The following is a 22,907-nucleotide window of genomic DNA, read 5'->3' as shown; positions in this document are numbered from 1 at the left end:
ACATAACTGGTCTGTTTATATGTGCGTTGTGACGTCTCCCCCATGAGGATTGTTCCTTTAACAGCATGCCGGGAGGCATGACCGTTGACTGGAGAAAGAAAAATACAAATTTTGGATTAAACGTAGCGCAAATCCCCGTGCAGCATACTACAATGTATGTAAAAAGGAGTTTGCAGTGGAAGCTATGGGCGAGTCGGCACTCGCCAGCCACATGAAAAGTACCCTGTTAGCCCTACTGTTAATTAGCCATTTAGCCTGCTACCTGTTGAAGCTAACCAACTTTTTATGCTACATGCGAGGCATGAGTGATGAAGGAAGTGTCCCATTTAACTTAAAGGTAGTGTTGCCTGCGGGTGTTTGCCGGGGCAGGTTATAAAATTACTGCGGTCAGGCGGTGACAAGTTTTGTCTACAAATACCGGGTCGTGCCTGGTCTGAGCATACGGCCGCGGCGGAGTGGGAGGCTCGCCCTGTACATACGAAGGAACGAAACAGCGTTTCTCATTGAGACCCGGCACAGACGAACAACGGTCATGTGATAACCTGCCCCGAGCATCAAACCATAAAGGTTAGATGGCTCGTTCGTGCTAAAGCCGCGCTACCGGCTTGGTTTATTATAAGCGTCTGAGATGTGGCTTTCTAACTCATTGTTTGAGAATAATAAAAACCATAGAATTCGATACAAAAAGTAGGGCTGGGTTAAAAAAAATCGATTCTCAAAATTAAAAACGATCCTCATTTTCAAAATTTGACATCGATTCATAAAGTCCAAGGATCGATCTTTTAATCAGATTTGTTCAGATTAATTCTGAGGGTCTGAACTGGAGATATGACTTCACTGTTAGTCTTCAGACTGATCCACTGAGCTGTCAGCTGCTTCATTAACATACACGGTGTTGGGAAGGGTGCGTTTAATTTGTTCTCCCAGTCTGCCCTGTTTGTGGACAATCTACTGTGGAGGGATGTTGTTTTCACAAAGGAGGGAGCTGCATTAAAAAATTTGTTGTAATATAATAAAACTAATATAAATCCTCATAATTCTTCTAATACTCTTAGTTTCAAAGATAATGATACCAGTTTTGTCAGCAAGTGATAAGAATCAGTTCTTTGAGAAGTTGTAAAAAGACAAGAATCAGGAAAAAAAATGCTGTTTTTTTTGTAAATGCGAGTCCTCTCTGTGAAGTTGTGAACAAATGTGCTGTTAAACACAAAACAATGAAATTGCCATTTTGTGTGCGCATCGATTTCTTAACATTACGAAATTAACAACTGCTCACAGTACTTGAAAAGTTTGAAAATTGACCTTGAAGTTCCTTGAAAAGTACTTGAATTTGACCATGAAAAATCTGTATGAACCCTGTAGGAAGTTAGTTAGGCTCACATATAGGCTGTCCTCTTTCTTTAGCAAACAAAATCTGGCCACAAGCGTCTCTCAAGCTTTCTTATTACCACGTATTGTTTGGTTAATCTGCAGAAAACTGAAGTTTAAAAACAACACTTGCAGCTTAGCGGAGGATTAAGCGCTGAGTTGTTTCTTGACCCTCGACCCACAACTTCTTTTTGTTTTGTTTTTTTTTTATTCACAACCATGCTAAAGAAAGCCTCTTCCTCAGGAATACAAACCTGGGTGGCAGCTTTGGCTAATCCTTATTTCAGCCCATTACATTTTAAAGCGTGGGAGATAGCTGAGATACAACTTCTGAATTACGTTTCTGCCAGCCAGAGTTTTTTGTTCTATAAGCCATGATGCATAAATTTAGAATATCACCAAACCACTCTTCAAAAGATCAAACCCACACTAGAGGAAAACCTCATGTCTCTTAGCACAAATTAAAAAGTTTACCTTGCGTTTCTAGACGTTTTTTAGACTAGTTAGTGAAAACTCCTCAACAATTCGCTGTCAGCTAATAATGTTTTTATGCTCCTTATGTCTCCATCGACTGTAGCTGCGTTGCAGGGAGGCATTTTCATTCAGTGTTGACCTCAATCCTGATAAACAAGATGAAGAGGCTGACACAGGAGGGATAAGAAATTGAGTATTCTAGGATTATGTTTTAATGCACTCAATTAAAATTATAAAAGCATTTCCTCATTTCAACCTCAGATGAACCTCCTACAGAGAAACACTCACTGAAAGGCACAGACAGTATATATTTTGAAGAAAGCCAGAATAATTTCACTGAATGAATGAACTGCTCTCTTTAGCTGAGGAGATGGAAGACAGAACATTTCCTTTAACTCTTCAACTACCGAAAAGCTGACTCGAAGGATTTTGTCTTTAAAACAGATCTTGCCCGTGTTGTTCAAGGTTTTGCCAGAACGTTAACTTTGGACTTCTCCCTCTTTCACTCAGACATTCCCCGCTGGAGAAATCCTCTCACAGCAGCCACACAGAGTCATCAGTGTTCAAGCAGCCTCCGCCTCTGGAGCCTCCGATGAGTTCCCCGCCTCCATCACTCAGAGATCCGCCCTGGCCGCACGGAGGAACCCCACCAAGTCGACCATCGCCCAGCGACAGACCCCCCTCACAGAGTCAGAGGAAGGACTCCCCTATAGTCTCTGTGGGGCCGGGCCACCGGGTCCCTCGACCCTACAACAAAGTGGCCTCCAGTAAGTACAAATTAAAAATACACACATGCTTCAGGCAGATGTTTATTTTTATTTTTTTAGATAAAGCTAGCTTCTGCAGCTAAGAGACTTCAACTTTTATTTCCCTACGTAGTATTACCAAATCCCTCTCCCTACTGATTGTAAATCCTTCATCCACCACCATGCTGTCTGGCTATCCTTGTATGTTTTATTGAAGATGTTCCTGGTTTATGAAGAATAGACAAGAGACAACATCTGGTTTTAAAAATGAAGCTTATGCCAAAGTGCAAAAAGCTGCAGTTCATCAAGTGTCCACTTGAGGCAGGCTGCAGAAAGGCCAGAAACACATACAAACAAAGCCAGAAAAACAGACTTATACAACATAAAAAATCACATTTACAGTCTGGTTCAAAAGGCGGTTTGGGTCTGAATAGCTGACTTCTCTAACGGCACACACTGTACATGGGTATACAATTGTTTTCTAACTCAGTTGTTTAGAAGATATTAAGATCACAAGTTTGCCAAATAAGAGGCATATCCAACATGACTGACAGGTCTGGCACCCTGTAGCTGTTAGTAAGGAAGCTCAAAGTCCGCCTCTTTAGCCAGCAGTTCTAACATGACCTTTGCTGACGATTGGTTTATTTTTCTGCTCAGGAACAGATGGATAACATCATGGAGACTATAGCTGTGTCTAAAATCCCTTTTCAGGATACATAGTGCACTATATAGTGAATACACCGTTTTGTAGTGTTGTTCGAAATCTGAGTGAGCATGTTCATTCACTGTATAGTCCACTCAATGTATCCCACAATGTGTGTTAGCAATGCTCACTATATGAGCAATATATACCATCATGCATTGCGGTTCAAACAGAAGAAATCGCTGATTAGATGATTAATGATTACCAATAACGTAAAACAACATTAAATACTGTCAGAGAACAACACTTAGTTCTCTGTTTAACTCTGCTGCACAGGTCATCAGTGTCGAGGCGTTTGATTTAAACACAAAAAATGCTTCACTGCATGGACAACCAGATAAAAAGGAAAGCATGCAGGCGTGTAATTAAAACTGACATTTGGTAGTCAAAACATGCAGCCTCACCTGGCTAACAAACAGGACTCAGCGTGAGACTCAGATCTGCTTTTCACCTGAAAGTGAGTTTCAGTTCAAAGAAAGGTTGACATCCTCAGCACGACACGTTTTGTTTACTTTGATCACATGTTTACATTTGAGATCACGCAGCCAAGTGAGCCTTTACCAAAGACACAGCACAGTCTCTTCAGTCTCTTCTCACCCTGAAATGATCGTTTAAAATACTGTTTATAGAGGAACATTTATGCCAGACGAGTAAACATTTTTTTGAGTCTTATGATACTATGGTGCAGGATTTAACAACCCTGAAAGATGTCATGGCATCAGCTGTTTCATCTGTTTCAGCAGCTCAAAGATTAAATGTTCATGAGTTTGTTTCCCAGCCGTGGTTTGATGGATGAAGTTAACTAGAACAAAAGGTGAATTAGATTAATTTTACCCAGCGCTTTATTTTTCATTTCCTGCTCATTTCCCCATGTATCCACCAACAACCTGCTCTCATTTAGTGTGATGGTGGTGTCTGCTGTGCTAATATCCGCCTGACAACATTAGCATTTGCTTATTTCTAGATTTGTACGTCTTGGATTCTTTTCCTCGCCTCCTCACCTCCTCCTCCTCCTCCTCCTCCTCCTCCTCACGCCTCAGTCCCTCCAACCTAAGATGAGAGCAGAGGAGGCGAGGAAGAGCAACAGGCATTTAACAAAATGTGGCATCTGTGCTGCGTAGTTGTCGTTTGAGACCAGAGTTAATTAGATATGAAATGCGGCACAGCTGCTTTGTCTTTTCATTGTTAAGTTGTAGCTTACTGCTGTATTTCAGGATCTGTCAGAGAAGCACTACACAACAAACAGCTTTAGCAAATCACAGCAGCTCCTGTGTTATTTTTACCAAAACAGTATGAAATAGAACTTTTATTGAAGACAAGTAGCTAATAGTGGTCAGCCAATAGTTGTTTTTTAATCAAAATGGTGCAGAAAAGGTCAAAATTTGTGCATAAAGTGGTTTTAAAAAATAGATTTAAAATGTTGTTTTTAGGTTGAAATAGTCTTAAAAACAGCCATGATAAATTCCAGAGCCTGATCCTACTACCTACTTAATCTTGTCTGCCCAGCCTCATCACAGACACTTTGCAAAGTGTATATAGGCTGTATAGAAATACACATTAGAAGCAGCCTTTTTCAGTACAGGATGTGTTCAGGGAAGTCGAGGTGTTGTCCCTTGTTTTTGCTTTGCTTTTAGGTCACCTTTGTTGTAGTTACCAACGTAAAACAGGAGGTCAGTGTGAAGCACTTAGAGAAGAAGAAGAAGACCGTTTCTGTCTGATGGATGATCTAAGTGAGGAAAAAGTAGAAGCAGGGTTTTTCTGTGGAAAAATGGAGAATACAAGTCCAGAATCATAAAAGATAGACTTTAAATGATTATGCAACACACGACTATCCTGTTTAATTATCTGTACTTTTCACATTGCAGATTATAATACCAAAAGAAAAGATGTCTTCATGTCAAGTTTTGCATTTCTGACTCTACTCTCGCAGCATTTGCTCAGAAGAATAACAGGAAAACCTGACAGGCTTTAATCTTTCATGAAGCTGTACACATTGGTGTCAGAAGCAAAACTGAAGCCTCTAACAGCGAGTGTAGATGTGTAGAATTTATTAAGTAGAGGCGTATCTTGGCTGATGGATGCCTGAAAAACTTGGCTGTATCACAGTGTCAGAAATACTTGCTGTAGGTTGCTTTTGTAACAAGTTCTTGTGAAAAAGTGTAAAATGTCTAAAAGTTTTTGAAGTCTTCTCTTAAAGATGATAAAGCCTTGTGTGAAGAGCAGAGATATGGACATGTTTGGAGTCTTTGCTGCCTGTGTGAGGTTGTTGTTGATGAGAATCTGTGTGTGTCTCCTCAGAGAGAGAGTGCGACTTGGACAAACACTGCGGCGTCCTTGACCCGGACAGGAAGAAGGTCTGCACTCGCCTCCTGACATGCAATGTAAGCTGCAAACACTCAGAAACACGCACACTGCTTCTCATGTCTCTGCTGTCTTTCTTTTTAATGCCTTTATTTTTTTCCCTCCATTTGGATCAGGAAAGGTTAAGAGGCTTCTTTTTTTATGTGTCAGTGCAGTAAACATCTGAGCTGCAGCTTGGCTTGTGGGTTTTGAGATCGCCCCATGGTCAGATGGTTGACAGATTATGTTATACGGGCAACATTTATGCCATAAAGGGTGATGCAGTCCCTCAGTAAAATGTCCTTCCTGTGATTCACTGAAGATATCTTGAGGGCCACACCCACACTTCAGTGCTGTCATGTTGAAGGAGCATTTCAGATTGAAAGTCACCTTGTAGCAAACAAAAATCTCTGTTAAAAACTCTGATACAACCACAACTTTAAGATATTTCCATCTTTCAGCCTAACGCTGAGATTAGTACATCACTTCAAACTAAGGATGCACTGATCCATAGTGATGGTTACCTTTCACATTTAAAACGATCAGGCACTGGCAATTGGTATCGGTACTCAATGGTACCAATTTTCTGTACTTTTGTGAGTTATTGTGGTAATAAATATGAATTTGTTCACCGATAAAATCTATTTTTTTTAGTATAACATATTCATTTTTCAAAATATAACCTTGCCATGCTGTGTTCATGTCCAGTATGGAAAACAGCCTACCGACTCTTCCACTCCTTCACAGTCACAAGGATATGTTAAGGTACCAAAACATGGTACCTTTTGATTTTAGGTACAAGGTACAAGGTACTACTACATTCGGTACTTGGTACTAGAGATGGAATTCAGTCGGTACTTATAAAAGTACCTAATTTAGTACCTACCCCATACCGATCCAAGTTTTCTAGTTCCAATACTGATACTGATACCTGGGCGCTGGGTGTCGACCGATACCGATCTGATACCACTGTTAAATAATAACCTGCATGCCTTATTGTGGCAAGGGATGGATACCGAATTAGGTACTTTTATAGGTACCAACCAATTTCTGTCAAAAGTACCGGGTACCGATTCATGGAAAATCAAAAGGCACCATGTTTAGGTACCTAAATGCATCCTTGTGACTTTGAGGGACTGGAAGAGTAGGTAATTTTCCATGCTGGCCATGAACACAGCATTGCAAGGTTATATATTGAAGAATAAATATGTGAAGTTAAAGAAATTTGAGATTTTATTACTACTTACTTTTTTTAAATTGACATTTTTTACCACATGAACACAAAAAGTACCAAAAATTGGTACCGTTGAGCACTGATACCGATTACCAGGTACCGGGCATCGGTACCGTATCGGTTCAAATGTGAAAGGTACCCATCTCTAATTGTGGCATAAGACTGGTAATGATTTGGGGAAAAAGCAAGAAATGAGCATATGGCAATGCTGAAGTTAATATTTATCTAAACTACAAAATATTTGAGTGGTTACCAGAAAAAGAAGGCTTCATAATGTACAGAAATTCTTAAAGTTATAACATTTTATACCCTGTCAAAAAAAGGCATAGAGCTCGTTGCCTGGATCAGCCCCTTCCCACTGATACCGATCCAGCTTTGAGGGGCACCGGCACACCGATACCCGATACTACGGCTGAACGATTTTGGAACCAATATGGTGATTGCGATTTAGCATACGATTTTTTGGGGGGGAACTTTTATCTTCTGCATTGTTCACTTATCACAAGTTTTAAGTCATTCTATAGTATGGCCAACCAACAAAAGATACTGTTAGCATTTAAACAATACTTTTTTTTTGCATTTCTTAATTGAAAAAGAAAAAGGAACCCTGTGAAATTTTACTGACCTCCTGTTGTCAGTAAGAGTAACAAACCATACAGAAAAAAGTGAACAAGGGGTCTGGCTCTACGACCTACTGGATGGATCTTTGTAGCCCACAGGGGTTTTTTTTTGCCAGAAAAAAAACAGCATTTTGCCTTTTGCTGGTTTTAAGGGAGGACAAGTTCAAGTTACTATACTTCCTCCAGGTCTGTGTACATGAAACATTTTTTTTCTAATTGCAGCCTTTGCGATTTGAAAATTGCATTCCATTACATTGCAATGTCGGTTTAAAATCGATTAATTGTTCAGCCCTACCCGATACCAGGATGGGTACCAGGATCTCTACTTTAAATCATTGTGATTTCGGATTTATTTCCAAACTTTGGCCAGTCTGCACACTTATTTTTCAAAAATAGCAATAAGTGTTTCAGTTCAGTCATATAAAAACCGTTATCCTTCAGGTTAATAATTTGCACAACTTGTAGAAGTAGCATTTTAATAATTGTCAATTCAAAATACATGATGACTTTCTAATAACAGTAACCTGACTCAGACTGAAACACTGGCTGACAAACTGTTCAGGGTGTACCTTGCTCTGTCATTTGGACCAACCCTTTGTTGTTTGCAGTCAGTATCAGATCGATACCCTGTAACAGGTTCTGATCAGTACATCCTTTGAATGGATGGACTCTAGCAAAGCTCACTACCTTCGACCATTAAACTAATGTAACAGATACACATTAGAGACTGCAATCAGTGAATTATTTACCATTATCAGCTCACAAGGCTGATATCAGACGATAGAAACACTCAGCAAATTTTATGGTGCATCCATTCTTTGGTCCATTACAACTCTGGAGTAGCTTCTGTTTAGGTAGCTCTCAGTGCAGCTGAAGACAGTAAAGCTATGTTTCCACCAAGTGGTTCGGCTTGGTACAGCAGGGTATACAGATGTTGGCGTTTCCACTATCAAACGTTTGAAAAGGTACCAAGTTAACAGATCTGTACTATCCTACTTTCTGCGCCCCTCTGTTGGGGAAACAAGCTTCTCATATGACCTGAATCGAATAGTGAGACACCCAGCGCCCTGTTGATCAAAAGAAAGGAAGGGGATGGAGAGACTATCTCTCCTAACCCAATGTTACTTGATCAGTAAAACTACATTCCTTGTGAATCTGGCTTACTTCTTAAAAGAAACCTCTTCAGTAGTCTAATTTTAAAATTTTTGTTAAACAGAGGTCAAATCGATTGCTTCTGATGCGTCCCAGGAGGTGTGAAAGTCTGAACGCAGATTCGTTTTCATGCAAAGCAACAAGCAAAGATGTTGCTCTCCTTAAAATTCTTCATCTAGCTGTATTCGTGTGTTAAAATCTATTTTTAGAGATTAATAAACTGTCCTGAGAGAAATGATTCTTCCTGCTGACACACGATTGGTTGATACTCATCGGACTACAAACAGAAAACAGGTCACTTCTCATGCTGACTGTCTAGACCCCTGAAGTCCAGATTCATAAACAGGGACCGTCAGTTTGTCATTTAAATACTCAGTGATGCTCTCAATATGTATTGTTTTTAATGGCTGCATTGAAGTCTATCGTGTAAATCTGATGAAAACACGCGACTGTGAGGTCAGAGATGTTCTGATAAGCTCAGACTGAAACTGAGAGCTGAAAATGGCTCCCAGCGCAGCTTCAGTCCTTATATGGCGGCTGCTGCGTGAAGGAGGAAGTGAGTGTGAGAGGCCACATCCAGGCCAGCAGAGACAGGATGACCTGATTAACAGGAAACGACAGGAGTGCTGGGGAAAACAACCAGGAAGCAGGCTGCAGTTCACACCTGAAGTGTAGGTAAACACACTCAGAGAGGAGTGAAGGGCTGTGTTTTCCCTCCACCTGTTACAAGAGACGACGAATGACATGAGGTTATACTTTGATATCAACTAAAGTGAATGATGCACGAGTTCAGTGACTGCACTGTGAAGCCTCCTGACTGTGTTCCTCCTGTTTATAAGAAGGTTGTTCGATGTTGCAGCATTTGTTATTCAAATGTTTAAGATTAGTTTCAAGGGCTGGGACGCTATTCTCGTGATTCGATTCTGTTGCAGTTTTTTGGAAGCAGATTCGATTTCAATCGCGATTCTTTGATATTAATGATTTGGGGGATTTTTTAGTTTTCTTTTTTAACACCAAACAATGTAAAAAAGTTAAATGGTGATAATGTCTACAGACTATCAGGAGCCATATTTTCCCATAAAATGCAGATCGCGTGAGTCAGAGAGAAACTTTTCACCCCCTGCTGGATAAAAGTTGTAACTTTTACCAATCCAGTTTATAAAAAAGACTGAAATGAAGAATTTTAATTTGAAAAAAAAAAAATATTAATAAAGAATCACAATTTTGATATTCTTAAACAAAAAATTCCAATAAATCGTTTTTGATTTTTTTCTCCCACCCCTATTAGTTTCTGAAGCTGCTCTGGCACATGAACAACGCTGGTCAAAAGTTTAAAAATGTCCTCAGTGGGCTGCATTTATGACTTAAACAGAAGACATTTTTTCCCAGACTTTAATTTGACTTTTTTTAAGTAATTTCCTTGTGAAGTCTGGGAGAGCTGATGCTAGATTGTGACAGGAAGTCTGTATCTTTAATCTGAAAATGACATATCATTCACATCCCCCTCCTTCAGATCCACTCCATCCACCAGCGCAGGAAGGTGTTGGGCCGCAGCAAAAACTTTGACCAGCTTGTGGCAGAACTAAAAACCAAGGTTCGTGAAAAAGGGGCCCAGTCCCTGGATGGAGGCTCCTCCACTGGCCGGTCCCCCAGTCCCGAGGCCCCCAGGGAGCAGGCAGGGGCTCCACACTGCAGGAGACCTCTTGCCAGCCTTCCTGCTTTCAGGTGAGTAGAAATCTACCTGATGATTCATGTGAGAGTGTGCATTTCTTTCTGCAACATGACAACCTTTCATCTCTATAGGATCTAAAAATAAAGCTGCAGAACATTTCGCTTTGCAGAGTTTGAAGCTGAGGAGGGTTGAAGTCTCAAACAGCTCTACCTTTTACTGCCCACTCACAGTTTGATCTGTCGGAGTGAATTAGACTTATAATTTGGCTCACAGCGGTGATGAATAAGAGCGGGAGAATCCTTACCTACAGAAGCAGATGTGTGTTTGTGTGTGCTTAATAATCACTGAACTAGAGCTGAACCTTTTCTTATTGACTGTCAACATAAAACTGTGTTCACAGACCGCTCTCTGCTCATTATTAAACCTCTGAATTACAAAGCACCACATTACATAATCACCAAATATAGCCGCTGACAGTTTCAGTCCTCTGCGGTTCTCACACTCTCACTCAGACTGTCTTACACTCTGTCTCTTTCTCTGAAGAAGATCCTGAACAGCAGCATCTTCAGATTAAAAACCCGGCTACACAATGCCCGTACGATGTTAGGAGGATCTGTGATGTGCAGGAACATTATTCAAAACTGGGGTGTGCAAGAAGTAAATCAGAGTTTTAGAGTGTTCGTAGAGGAATATTTGGTTCGAAAATGGAGAAACAGTTACATTTGATATCACAATGAGAGGACAGCAAGACACAAAAACAGCAGCTGTCAGACTTTTTCTTGCATATTAGATTGTGAGGCGACTGCCCCCATGGCAAATCTCTCACTGCCCCCGCCCTGGTCAGAGTCTAATGAGCGATACCAGGAAGAGAAGTGATTTCTAAGGACATCATTTGGTGAATAACTGCAGCAGTCCTGAACACCAGAAAAAGTGAAGCCAAAATTTTCAAAGAAAAAATGTTTTGATTCTTGAAGCTTTGTGAAGGGGGTGTCCCTACACATAGGTTTTTTTTTCAGGAAATTTAAACTGACTTTGCAGATTCCTGAATGCACAATGACCTGCAGAGAATTAAAGGCTTCCTAGAGTTTCATCTGTTTGACCAAATCATGTGAATGCATGCTTTATTGCTTGATCTGACAAGTTTAATGTTCAGAATCAGAATCTGAATCGCCTTCATTCGCCAAGTATTTCCAAGAATACAAGTAATTTGACTTTGGTTTAAACTGCACTCTCTCAGTACAATTATTGTAATAGAAAACACTAAGGCTCCGTTTACACAACGTTTCACCTGAAAACGCTGAAATGCAGAAAAAATGCAGTGAAGACAATCCGCGTTTACACGTAAACGCCGAGGGACTGAATACACTGTAGTAAGCATGCCAGGCCTGTAGGTGGCGCTATAACTGTCTTGTCCAGAAGCCGCTTTTAGTAGATCTCCACTGAAGTAGAGTTGAGCTGATCATTTTGTGTATTGGGGAATACTAAGTGCTAAAGTGGAGCAACAGATGCACATTTTGTATAAAGACAGTCAGCAGATACAGCAGATTGAGCAGCACAAGCACAACATGGTAGTTCGCGACGATCGTAACAACGGTATTGTTGTCCTGTTGTATGCGCTCTTGTGGAGTGTGATGTCAGCGTTTCCACTGAAAACGCCAGCTTACTGTTTACACGGCAACGGTGATGCCAGTGTTTAAGAAAAACCCCGCTCTGGAGGCAGTCTTCAAAAAGTTGAGTTTTAGGTCGGCTGAAACACCGTTTCTGTTTCAATGCGAGGCTGAAACGCAACAAAACTTATGCGTTTCACCCTAAAATTGTTGTTGTGTAAACGCCCCTTAAAAAACACTAGATACTAAAAAAATGGAAAAATAGAGCCTAAGTAGTAGGGAAAATAATAATAACAATATTGAATAATCAACTTTGTACAGAGTAGAACAAAAAAAGATATACACATATATGTATATACATGTATGTTTGCAGTGTTGTCAGAATTCTGCACATATGAAAACCAGTAATTATGAGGTGACAGGTGCAACAGTTAGAAATCTTGAAGGCACATGTGATATTGCTATGTACTGAAGTTCAATAACAGCTGATTTTTATTTCATGTTACAGTCGGTCTACGGCTGCATCAGAGAGCACCCCAGAGGAAGAGAAGCCACGTCAGGATGAAGGAAGCCTCCGAGCCCCCTCGCCTCTCGTCCACGGACGAATCTCCAGCGATGAAAGTGACGCTGAAGGAGCCGAGGAGCATGTGGAGTTCTCCTCGTCTGCGACGCATCCCAGACCGCTCGCGGTGAGCAGTTTACGCATTGGTTTACCGATGAAAGAAAGATTTTCTATTTTACTGTTTCAAAGACACACCGAGCTCTTTCTGGTCTACAGGGAGCAGAGTCTAAAAATCAGCGTCACCCACAGTGAACTTTTTAAATTGTTATGCTGTCTGTGTTTCTCCAAATACCAGAGCGTGTCATTCAGACAGTCAGAGTAGAAAGAGGAACCAGTGTCTCATTTAACTTTTCTGTTTGTCCATCTGATGTGCAAAAAAACTTAACACCACTCCTGAATATGTGCCACAGGAAAGTCATAATTACCCTGAAAAACACCAGGTTTTTAAACTATGGGTGAACACACCTGATAAAAAAAACACTGCTTCAAACAACTGTTGAGCCACCCTTTTGCTTTTTGTCATATTTGAAGGTTGTTTTGTGTCACTAGACAGAAAGCCTCAGGATAATGAAAGTTATAGATCCGTTTCACAGGTACCTCTTCCTCGTGAGGACTCGTTACAGACAACAGATCCTGTGTGCTGCAGAGCTGCTTTGTGATCCATGCACCTTTCTGCTGTAAAAACTGAGGGTTTACTCTCCATACCTGAGTGCTTCAGCTACTGACAGCTCCCTCACAGATTTATCACAGCCCTGCTGGGTTTTCACAGTATCAGTGCTGGGTTTCAACAGCTCTGAAGTCATTATGTTGTGGTTCAAGTCCACGACATTAGACTAACTGCCCTAAATCAAGCAGGTGAGGTGGCTGCATCTCTCCTCTTGTCTCTATGTGTCTGCTGCAGACACTAGCCTACATCCTTCAGAAACGCTAACAGACTGAGGACGATGTGTACTGCCTGTCTGTATCAGAGTTATAGATGTGACTGAGGGCAGAGCAGAGAAACACACAGCAGCTGGGTGAAGCAGTTTGGCTGCAGACAAACAAACCTGACACCTTCCTGCACATTTGTGCAGTAGTGTGGGCGAGCTTATTAGTTTTTTAGATCATCACTGCTGTGGTACAATCATAGGGAAATAATGACTCAGTTGTCTGTTTCTCTGCTTTATTTGCATTAGCTGCTCTTCCTCTCCTCTGCCCTCTGGGAAAATTCAAACTACGTATCCTTTTTTCGTAAACTTGGGACCTATATTATAAAAAACAAAATTATTATTTTTCAGTTGTGTCTTTATTTGGGATGGACAGGTATAAAAAAAAAAGTATAGCAACATAGGTAAAAGTGAAAACAGAAGTCCTTCCAGTTTTGTTTTAAATCCAGAAAAAATGCAACGTCAGTTATTCTCAGGCCGTGTCCATATGTAGCTGGGTATCTAGGAAAACCCATATATTTTTATATGTTTAGGCCGGTCATCCACACAAAAACACAGATTTATGTCACTAAAAATGATGTTTTCTAAAAACTCTGGCCAAAGTGAAGATTTTGGAAAAATCGGGTTTCACCGCTTCATGTATACACCGGGAAACTGAGTTTTTGGTTCTCAAACGTCACCAATGAAAGACAGAGGTTCATTCTGATGGATTGGCACGGGTTTCACGTCTGATAAACACTGCCAAATATGGATTTGTCATGCTTTGAGCCGCACTTATCGGCGAGTGTTTCAGGTTTATGTGGACCCAAGTATTCTTAAAAACAAATGAGGGGGAGATATTTGTTTTTGAAAATATCCAACTACGTGTGTAAAAGACCTCAGATGATACCGAACAAGGTAAGGTCATAAATCATAGATCTGATTTACTTTGTCCATTATAATGTCCACTTTTCTCAGGTGGCTTGAGATGTAAAAAAGAAACAATAATAGTGGATACACTCAAGGACAGTATTGACAATTTGCTTGGGCTAAACTCTGCTGGATCAGGTTCAGATGTTGATTTAACAAGGACTCTGTTACAGCTTACATCAAGATAGAACAGCGTACATGGACTTATGAACAGGAACCAGAGTGATTGCCTGCCGCTGCGGTCAAAGAAAACAGTTGTCAATAACTCATCCAAAATAAAATAATTATACTCCAAAACAGTATAACCAGTGAGATCAAATAAAATCTGCTCTCTTGGGGGAAAGAAATGACAGACACATATGATCCAGTTGTTCCATTTTTTTAAACTGGCCTTTTGGGAGTTTTAATTGATAGGTCAATTTTTCCATCCTAAATATCTCAAGTTATTCCACCCCAATCATCCCGGGAAGACCGAATCAGGCTCAACCATCTCCTTGTAATTTTTTTTGCTTGCCACCAAGATTAATTGCAGCAGCTTAATCTCACATCTGTGCTCCAACAAAGAGGCAAGACCCAGGTACAGAACATGAAAACTCAGAGGTGCTTGCTCCAGGAAGCCTGGACACCTATCCAGGAAGCACTCATTGACGGACACTCCCAGAAGATATGAGAATGGATAGCAACAGTCCAACCACCTTGTCTCCAGCACGGCATATGTGCCCATTCATACCACTCCTGATACAATGACTTATAAACCTTCTCCAGCTGATAGAGCTGAACGTAGACGACTGGAAGGACCGGGAAGAACAAAATCAAACTGGAAAATATTTTAAAATCACACGATATTAGAAATCAGTGAAGAATGGAACAGTTGGACAAGCTGGTCTATCCCATATAACAGTAAAGGTGTGGATAGAAGATATTTCACACTAGCCATGTATTTTTCTGTTTTCTTCTCCACAGCAGTCCAGTGCTCAATATATTCCTGTATTCTATAGACTGTTTTTAAAATAGCAGTTCTTATGTAACATAAAAGGAAAAAGAAGCAGTCCTGGTGTTGTTTGATTCTTGAATTAAAAGCATGAATTAAAAGCGTTTCTCTGTAAAATAAAACAAAGACAGTGGTGAAATGTGATGTGACTTTAGCTGCTGGACCTCAGAGTAATGCAGGATGTCAGAGCTGCCTCCGAGCCTCCCATGGTTCAGATAACAGGAGCTGTAACAAGCTTTAACACCTCCTCTTCCGTCTCTAGGTGTGTTCATTCGGCAGCCATTCGTTGGGTCACGGCATCTACACATTTGACAGGAGACTTCATCACCTGAGGTCGGCTCTCAGCAGCATGCTGGAGCAGCACATCAGCGCCCATCTTTGGAAGTATGTTACTGAACTCTGCTTTTATCTCTCTACCACGCTAACATTTACACTTCCACACATTTGGTTTCCTGTTCAGATTCTCCCACCCTGTAAATGTTCTGAGGCTGGTTTGATCAGATGCTGAGCATTGGTAACGGTAGCAGATGAACACGAGTGTATCTCACTGCTTAGTCACTGAAAAAAGAAGCAGATGGTGTGTCCTGCTGCCCAGAATAGCAGCGGTGAGGAGTCAGAGAAGTTGGCAGTGCGATGGAGACTGATTCCACAAAATATCAGCTGATGTAGACCAAGAGCTTTTTACATGATCATATGAAGAAATTCAGGCCATTTGAGCCCTGCAGCAGCATGGGAACAAAGAAACCTGTGCGTCAGTGTGGCTGGTTGATGATCAGAGCTTTCCTTCGCCCACAGTTCTGTTTTTGTCTGAGATGTCAAAGAGTTTTGTTATTGAAGGTTGGGGTTAGTTGTGTTCTTTTCGGTCAAACTGTTTCAATTGTGGTTTATGATTTCAGATATTTACGATATAAAGTGTCAATGCTGGATGTTCATACCAAATATTTGCTGACTCTTAAACCTCTACAAATGTTGAAGATCCTGATTTACTGATCTGTCAGTAAACTGATCAAAATGCTCCACTATAGAAATAGCTCGAGGTCCTAATGAGACTTGCTGAAATTATGAGGTCTCATCACTGGTTCATGACACTTGGAGGGGTGGGCCTTAAACACCAAGGTCTGCCGATAGCTCTGCCCTCAACAAGCCTCCAGAGGACTGGCCAATCAGAGGGAAGGGGGTTTTTGGAGCAAGGAGCCTTAAAGAGACAACAGCTGAAAAGAGGCATTTCTAGATGGAGGCCGATATGAGAATTTTCTACAACACCAGTGAGAGAAAAAAGGGCAGCTATAACAGGATTACCTTAAGCCCCATTTCCACCAAACAGTCTGGTTTAAATCAGTACAGGTTGGATTGGTTGATCCTGATCCTGTTTGTGTTTCCACAACCAAACATGCCCCCTTGTGGTAGGTGGCATGTAAGCCAGGTGCCGATAGTTGAGTCACTTACATAACAGCATGACGCCATAGCATCGCGACGCAGTGTACATCCCGCAATTCACCTCCTGTGTGATTTCCATGTGGCTCTTTGTTACAAAGCACAATCAAGCTTTGTTTCACAGAAGACTGTGCTGCAAAAGAGAAATACAGCCGCTATGGCACAGTAAGTGGTAATTCTTTCAACCAATCAATGGACTGCAGAGTTAAAGCTCCACCTTCTGGATTGGTTTAGTCAGAAGAGAGTCCCAAAAAGTGGAATGGCTCGTCTCGATTATTTGGGGATCTGTCCCGGGATAAGTCAGCTGAAACACCACAAAATGCGTATTCTACTGAGACAACCATAACTGAACCGCTTGGTGGAAATGTGGCTTTAGAGATAGAAAACAAACCCCCTTTTTGAATCCAGCAGTGCCCGGTCTGTCTGTCTAATGATTTCTGGATTGTTTTGTCTTAATGCAGGAAAATACCTCAAGCCACAGACCTTCAATCTTCACCTTCCTCGGCCAGGACCATCACCTCCTCGTCTCCCTCCTCTTCATTACATTCAAAGATCCGTACAGGAAGCCACATCAGCTCCTCCCTCAAAACTGTACCCTCCTCTTCATCCTCTTCCTCCAGTCGTGGTCCAGGGAGACCCTCCACGGCCATGCCATCAGAGAACTCGGGGAGCGGAGGCTGCAGCATCACTGGTGGTCACATGGTGTCTCCTAATAAACCCGTGGTTGGGCGTCAGGGGGGCTCGGGGAGACTCAAGAACCCCGTGGGACGTCCCAGTAAGCAGATGCTGAAGCTCCGAGAGGAGGCCGCCACTGCTGCTGCCCTCCGAAAGCGCAAAGCCCCGTCCCAGGAAGGTGAACACTCAGGCCCCGACAGGAACTGCATACTCCTTCAAGATCGGGGCCGACCTCCTTCTGCCGCATCCTCATCCTCTTCCTCATCTTCCTCTTCAAAACCCCCTATTTCCTCTCCTCTACCACACGGACAGACCAATGGCACTCTCTCCCCCAGCAGCAAACCCCGCCCTCATCCCCCCCCCTCAGAATCACACTCACCAGCCGCAAAAGCGGTCTGGACTTACAAACGAACACACACCCCTCTGGGCCATTCTTCACCCCAAGACTCCTCCTCTGCCACCAACAACTCCCACAGCCGGGGCGGCGTGGGGGACTCAGGACTGCACGGGCAGAGCAGTGGGAGGAGCTTCGAGCAGGGGCTAGTGAAGAAACGTAAAGGGGGCAGCATGGAGGAGCACTCGCCCTCCTCCAAACCCTCAGCGCACCGCCTGCCCTCCTCCTCCTCCTCCAGCTCTGCCTCCTCCACGCCGCGCTCCAACTTTTACACCTGGAAGGACAGTAAAGGAGGGGGGCTGGCTGGGGGCGTGGAGAAGAAACTGGGCACACAGAAGGTGAGTCAGCAAGAGAGACAGACCTGAGAGTGGTTGATAAAGTATTTGGTAGTTTAAGGTTTTAAAATTTTTACAATACAGATTTTTTTTTTTTTACTTGGAAGTGGCAAAAGCAAAAATCAAATGACGTCTGTTTTAACACTGCCGAAGCAAAAAATTAGCTCTTGAGCTCTCAAAAGCAGATAATTAAGAGGTATTTAGTTTTAACCCACACACTCTGCTGGACAAACCAACATTTAGCTAACTTTTATTGTAATGAAAGGCAAAATTCAGAAGATTTCCTGGAATTAGTAACATGTGGGGGTGTCTATCTGTATTTTCACATTTTTCAAAAAACAGACATTTTATTAGCGTCTGCTTCTGTACCCCAGTTTTTAGCTCACAGTGAATGGTCTGCAGGTTGTGACTGTTAAACATCTTTGTGCATCTTTATGAGTTACTAAAGGAATGAAACAAATTGTTAGTATTTGGAAACCTGTAGATTGTGACATCAGATTAGGGAGCTCCTCTGAGGGCAGAGACCCACAGAGCTAACTTTAATCTCGATTTAGCTCCTTCCTGCACATTTGTGCAGAGATTTATAAACCAGAAAATGACATCTTAGGCTGCATTCACAATGCAGGACTTAATGCTCTATTCCTATTTACATTAACATTCACATTACATTTTTAAATGTGGCCTGTCTCCAGACTGCGATGTGAAAAGCTCACTAAAGTGACCCACATGCTCGGATGAACATTAGTCCCCGACTGTTTCTCCCCCAGCTCTCCGCAAGGAGAAACAAGAACATGCACTTAAGTTTCACTTTCACTTTTCCTCTGGCCGCTTTCAAATGTGGTACTAAATCAGATACATATCCGATTTTTCTGAATGCGACCGCGGTCTGAACAGCCAGGTCGCATTTAATGCGACTTTGACGTCATTCTACAGCCGCAGTTTACCTCAGGGCAAATGTTTTCAAAGTCACTTCATGGACAGAACATATTTAGAGGTTAATATAGAAGTGATTATTAAAAAGTGTATGCTTTTTTTATGAAGAGTTTTAGTTATTTATCCAGCTACAAGCTTCATTAAACAATGCATAGAAGGATGAGTGATGAGAAAAAGTGAGGGAGCGCTGGGGTGATCGACTGGCGTCTCCATTACACACAATAAAGGATAAAGGTGAATGAATTGTACGTTTGTATTATGATATCTAACAAACTTAGTTTATTAACACTGCGCCAACTTTTTGAATGGATTAATCAGGCTAAAATAACAGTTTACAGGACGCAGAGACACCGATGATCCACTGCTGTCCATTACATCCGTGTGTATTTGCGCGCTGCTGTACTTTCCTACCAGACAGCATCAGTCAGAGATCCGTCTGCTCCTGTCTGATCTGCCCCCAGACAAACTACGAAACATCAGAACAGATGACAAAACTAAGTTTTTGCCTTTTTGTTCACCTGTTCAGCACACTACGGCTGTGAGATGCGGGAGAGACCCCGGTGCGGGAGAGAGCGTCCGCCTTAAGGGTTATAAGAAATATAATATAGCCGTAATTACTTTAATAAGAGATTACTCAAGGTGAGCTGCTGTAACATCAGGCTTTGCGTTATGGAAACAAACTTTCCTGCATTGTGAAGCACAGTTTCGCTCTGTTTGTTGCTCCTCATCACACCGTGCTGTGTGTGATGTCATTAATGTTAAACTGAGCATGTGTGTCACTTCTGAAGCGTGAGCTGTTCACATCACAGTCTGCAGTCAGGTCACTTTTACAGGTGCTATCTGAACAGCTAAACACAAAAATCGGATTTGAGAAATAAATCGGAATTGAGCATTGAAGGCTGCAGTCTGAACGTAGCCCATGAGTCCTGAATCTGATTCCAAAATGTCAGATTCAATGTGATTTGAGCTGTTCAGACTGTCAGGAACAAAGCAGATATAGGTCACATTGAGTGACAAAATCAGATTCAGGTCACTTTTCTCTGCAGTGTGAACATAACCTCAGCGTACTGTTTACTGCTTCATCTTCCTATCCTTTGCTCTCTATCACTCTTTTTATTTAACCCTGCATCAATTTGCCAGTGCTGCTTCAAATTTTGGCCTACTCTCTTTACCTTGAGTGACCCACAATACAGTCACTAAGTTTGTAGGGAGCCTCCCACTCTGACTGTTCCACCAAAACACCAACATGGAGTCGTGAAATTTGCAAATGATGTTCAGAGTCGCTCTGTCATGACTCCTTATAGTGACTCAAATAACATTGATTCTGCACCTGCTCTTTGAAGGTCAGTCTTATTCATCATTATTGTTTTCCCTGTGTTTCGAACTGCGTTGTGACTCTGTGATTCCCCCTCTTATCAGGGTGGTGGATGAGAAACAAAAACAGAGACGTGAAACTGATTATGGGAGAGTAATCCACGTTTGTTGAAACTGAACAGTCCTCTCATATTCATCGAACATAATGTCAAATCAAAGTCTGTACTCGTCGTGTTTCAGCATTTGGTCTGTGGGCTGACTTGTCTGTAACAAAGTCTGCTTTAAATCAGTCAGTCAGTCAATCATTCTGGTTTTATTTATATAGCACACATTTAAAACTAATGTCTCAAGATGCTGTATGAAAAAGGACTGTCTATACCCTTTTATGCTACGAGTAAATATCCAACATCAAGAAAGGATAAGATCCAGTCTCATCATGAGTGAAGACCTTTGCAGCATTTAGCGAGTTACAATTACAAGGACAAACTTCCTTTAACAGACAGAAACGCTGAGTCGAACTGAGGCTCATGTTACACAGACATCTGCTGGGATCGTGTTGGAGAGAAAGAGAGATGGAGACAGACAATGAGGACATCAGCAACAAAACAGCTCAGGCAAGCTACAGTTAATAAAGGAGGAAGTGTGGGTTGTGCTCGTAGGAAGTGTAATGATAACAGACTGATCTGAATATTCAGGGTAGTTAAAGTCAACAGGTCACATTTCAGCATTTGCAGCGATCACGATAATGATGGGGCAGGGATGAAAGTATCATTTACAGCAAATAGACTAGAACTGCTATTAATATTAGCACTGTTACAGTGATGATGATGATCATACTAATAAAAACTTTTGGCTCCTCATCCCCAGGTTACTTCTCGGTTGATGAGAAAGTCTAAAATACTTTAAATCTTTTCATTGCTTGGGTTTCATGTTTGTGAATAAATTCATGAAGCATTGGTCATATGGAAGTACTGATCCATTTTTTCCTTTTCTCCCAACAGCCAAAACTGCACCATTAAGTGTGCCTGCCTTACAAGCCACTATGAGGGAGCCAGCTCTGCTCAGTCCAAGACTGAGCCAACAGGACTCAAATGTGTGTTTGTGCAAATGTGTGTGTGTGTGTGTGTGTGTGTGTGTGTGTTTTGTCTACTGAGCAAATGCTCCAGTATGAGTGTGTCAGGCTGTGTGTATGTGCAGAGTTAGTGCAGTTTGGATGTGTCGCTGTGTGAATGTGTCGTCTGGACGGATGTCTGAGGAAGAACTGGGAGTGGGAGGATGGGCTGAAATTCAGAGTATGGATTTAGATATACCTCAAGACCATCCGGTTATGCTGCTAAATTAAATATGTCGGTTTATAAAAATTGATTAAAAATGTCCTTTACACTTGGTTTCTGTGATTGATTTCTTGAGGCTCTATTTTTTATTTCTGCTCTTTAGATTCTTGATTTTAGTTCATGATTTTTCAGTTTATTGAAAATTTTTACACAATTATTTCATTATTGCTGTGAATGCAGCAATGCATTCACAGCACATGTTCTTCTGTTACAAAAAAAATTCTTCTTCTTCATTCTTCCACCCGCTTTTTTGGACCGCTAAGGATCCTACAAACTTCAACCGATTTTCACCGTTCAAATTTCAAAACGTGTGTTTCAGTGGGGACAAGGGGGCTATGACTCTTCAGAAACTTTTCACAAATACTTTCCGAGATGTTCAACGATTTACGAAATTTCGGTCCCATAGAGATGAATGCAGAATTTTTCAAAATTTTCTCCCTTCAGGACATTTTTTCAGCCTGCTTCAAACCCTCCTCATTCAGTCATACATTCAGCTACAAACTCCATTCAAACTTCAAAATATTCAGCTATCTTTTGGCTTCAATTAGTGGGTTTCAAATGTTTCCTAGCATTCATAGTTTCTTCACAATGACCCTTCAAAGGTCATGATGCATTTCAGTGGGGAGAGGGGGAAACGAAACCTGGAAAATTTCTGCGAAAACTGCTCTCTTTGTCACAATTTTTGCCCCACATAGGCATATTATATGTCAAAACGTAGGTAGGCTTGTCCTGCGTCTGACAAAGTGGTTTTTAAAGCAAAAGCATGGAGCACTTTTTCACAAAATGGCCAACTGTCATGAGAAGTTAAAAAAAAAAACCATATACCTCCATGTTAATTCCTGAGGGGTTTACTCAGAGATCAGTCAAATTTCCCTCATCTATCTATCACTCTAATGGGTCCAGTTCTTGACCTTCATGCATGAAATTTAGACGGACAGCTTCCTCTGGGTCTCAGGATTCCTACGGTGTGTTCATTTTTATTCTAGCCCTCACGGTTTTGGCAAGGTGACAGGAGATTCGGACTCTTGCTTTGCCACAAAATCTTCAGAAGATTACAGTAACAAGGGCAAAGTTGTGCACCTGCACCTGCACCCTCTCCGTCTCCGTGGAAACCTTTGATCTCATGCAGCTGTTTATTTTAACTTATCAAAACATCCAGGAACAAAGACACGCATGTGTGTGTT

General features: G+C 41.6%; 1 protein-coding gene across 1 annotated transcript in view; it reads left to right on the top strand.

Annotated features, from left to right (window-relative positions):
* atxn7l2a (ataxin 7-like 2a) overlaps positions 1-21,754 on the top strand; it is a 30,791-nt gene extending 9,037 nt beyond the window's left edge. The window contains exons 4-10 of the mRNA XM_074689364.1: positions 2,353-2,609; positions 5,590-5,672; positions 10,151-10,362; positions 12,425-12,605; positions 15,567-15,688; positions 17,200-18,145; positions 21,391-21,754. Coding sequence (XP_074545465.1) covers positions 2,353-2,609; positions 5,590-5,672; positions 10,151-10,362; positions 12,425-12,605; positions 15,567-15,688; positions 17,200-18,145; positions 21,391-21,408 — 1,819 coding nt within the window. The 3' untranslated portion in view covers positions 21,409-21,754. The remainder of the gene's footprint in view (positions 1-2,352; positions 2,610-5,589; positions 5,673-10,150; positions 10,363-12,424; positions 12,606-15,566; positions 15,689-17,199; positions 18,146-21,390) is intronic.
* Positions 21,755-22,907: the final 1,153 nt, after the last annotated feature.

The sequence above is a fragment of the Halichoeres trimaculatus genome, unplaced genomic scaffold (genome assembly GCF_033239565.1).
Source record: "Halichoeres trimaculatus isolate MK-OKI-2021-1 unplaced genomic scaffold, fHalTri1.1 fHalTri1_scaffold_1, whole genome shotgun sequence".
Classification (NCBI taxonomy): domain Eukaryota; kingdom Metazoa; phylum Chordata; class Actinopteri; order Labriformes; family Labridae; genus Halichoeres; species Halichoeres trimaculatus.
The sequence above is the reverse complement of the archived record's forward strand: the minus strand, read 5'-3'. Positions and strand labels throughout refer to the sequence as shown.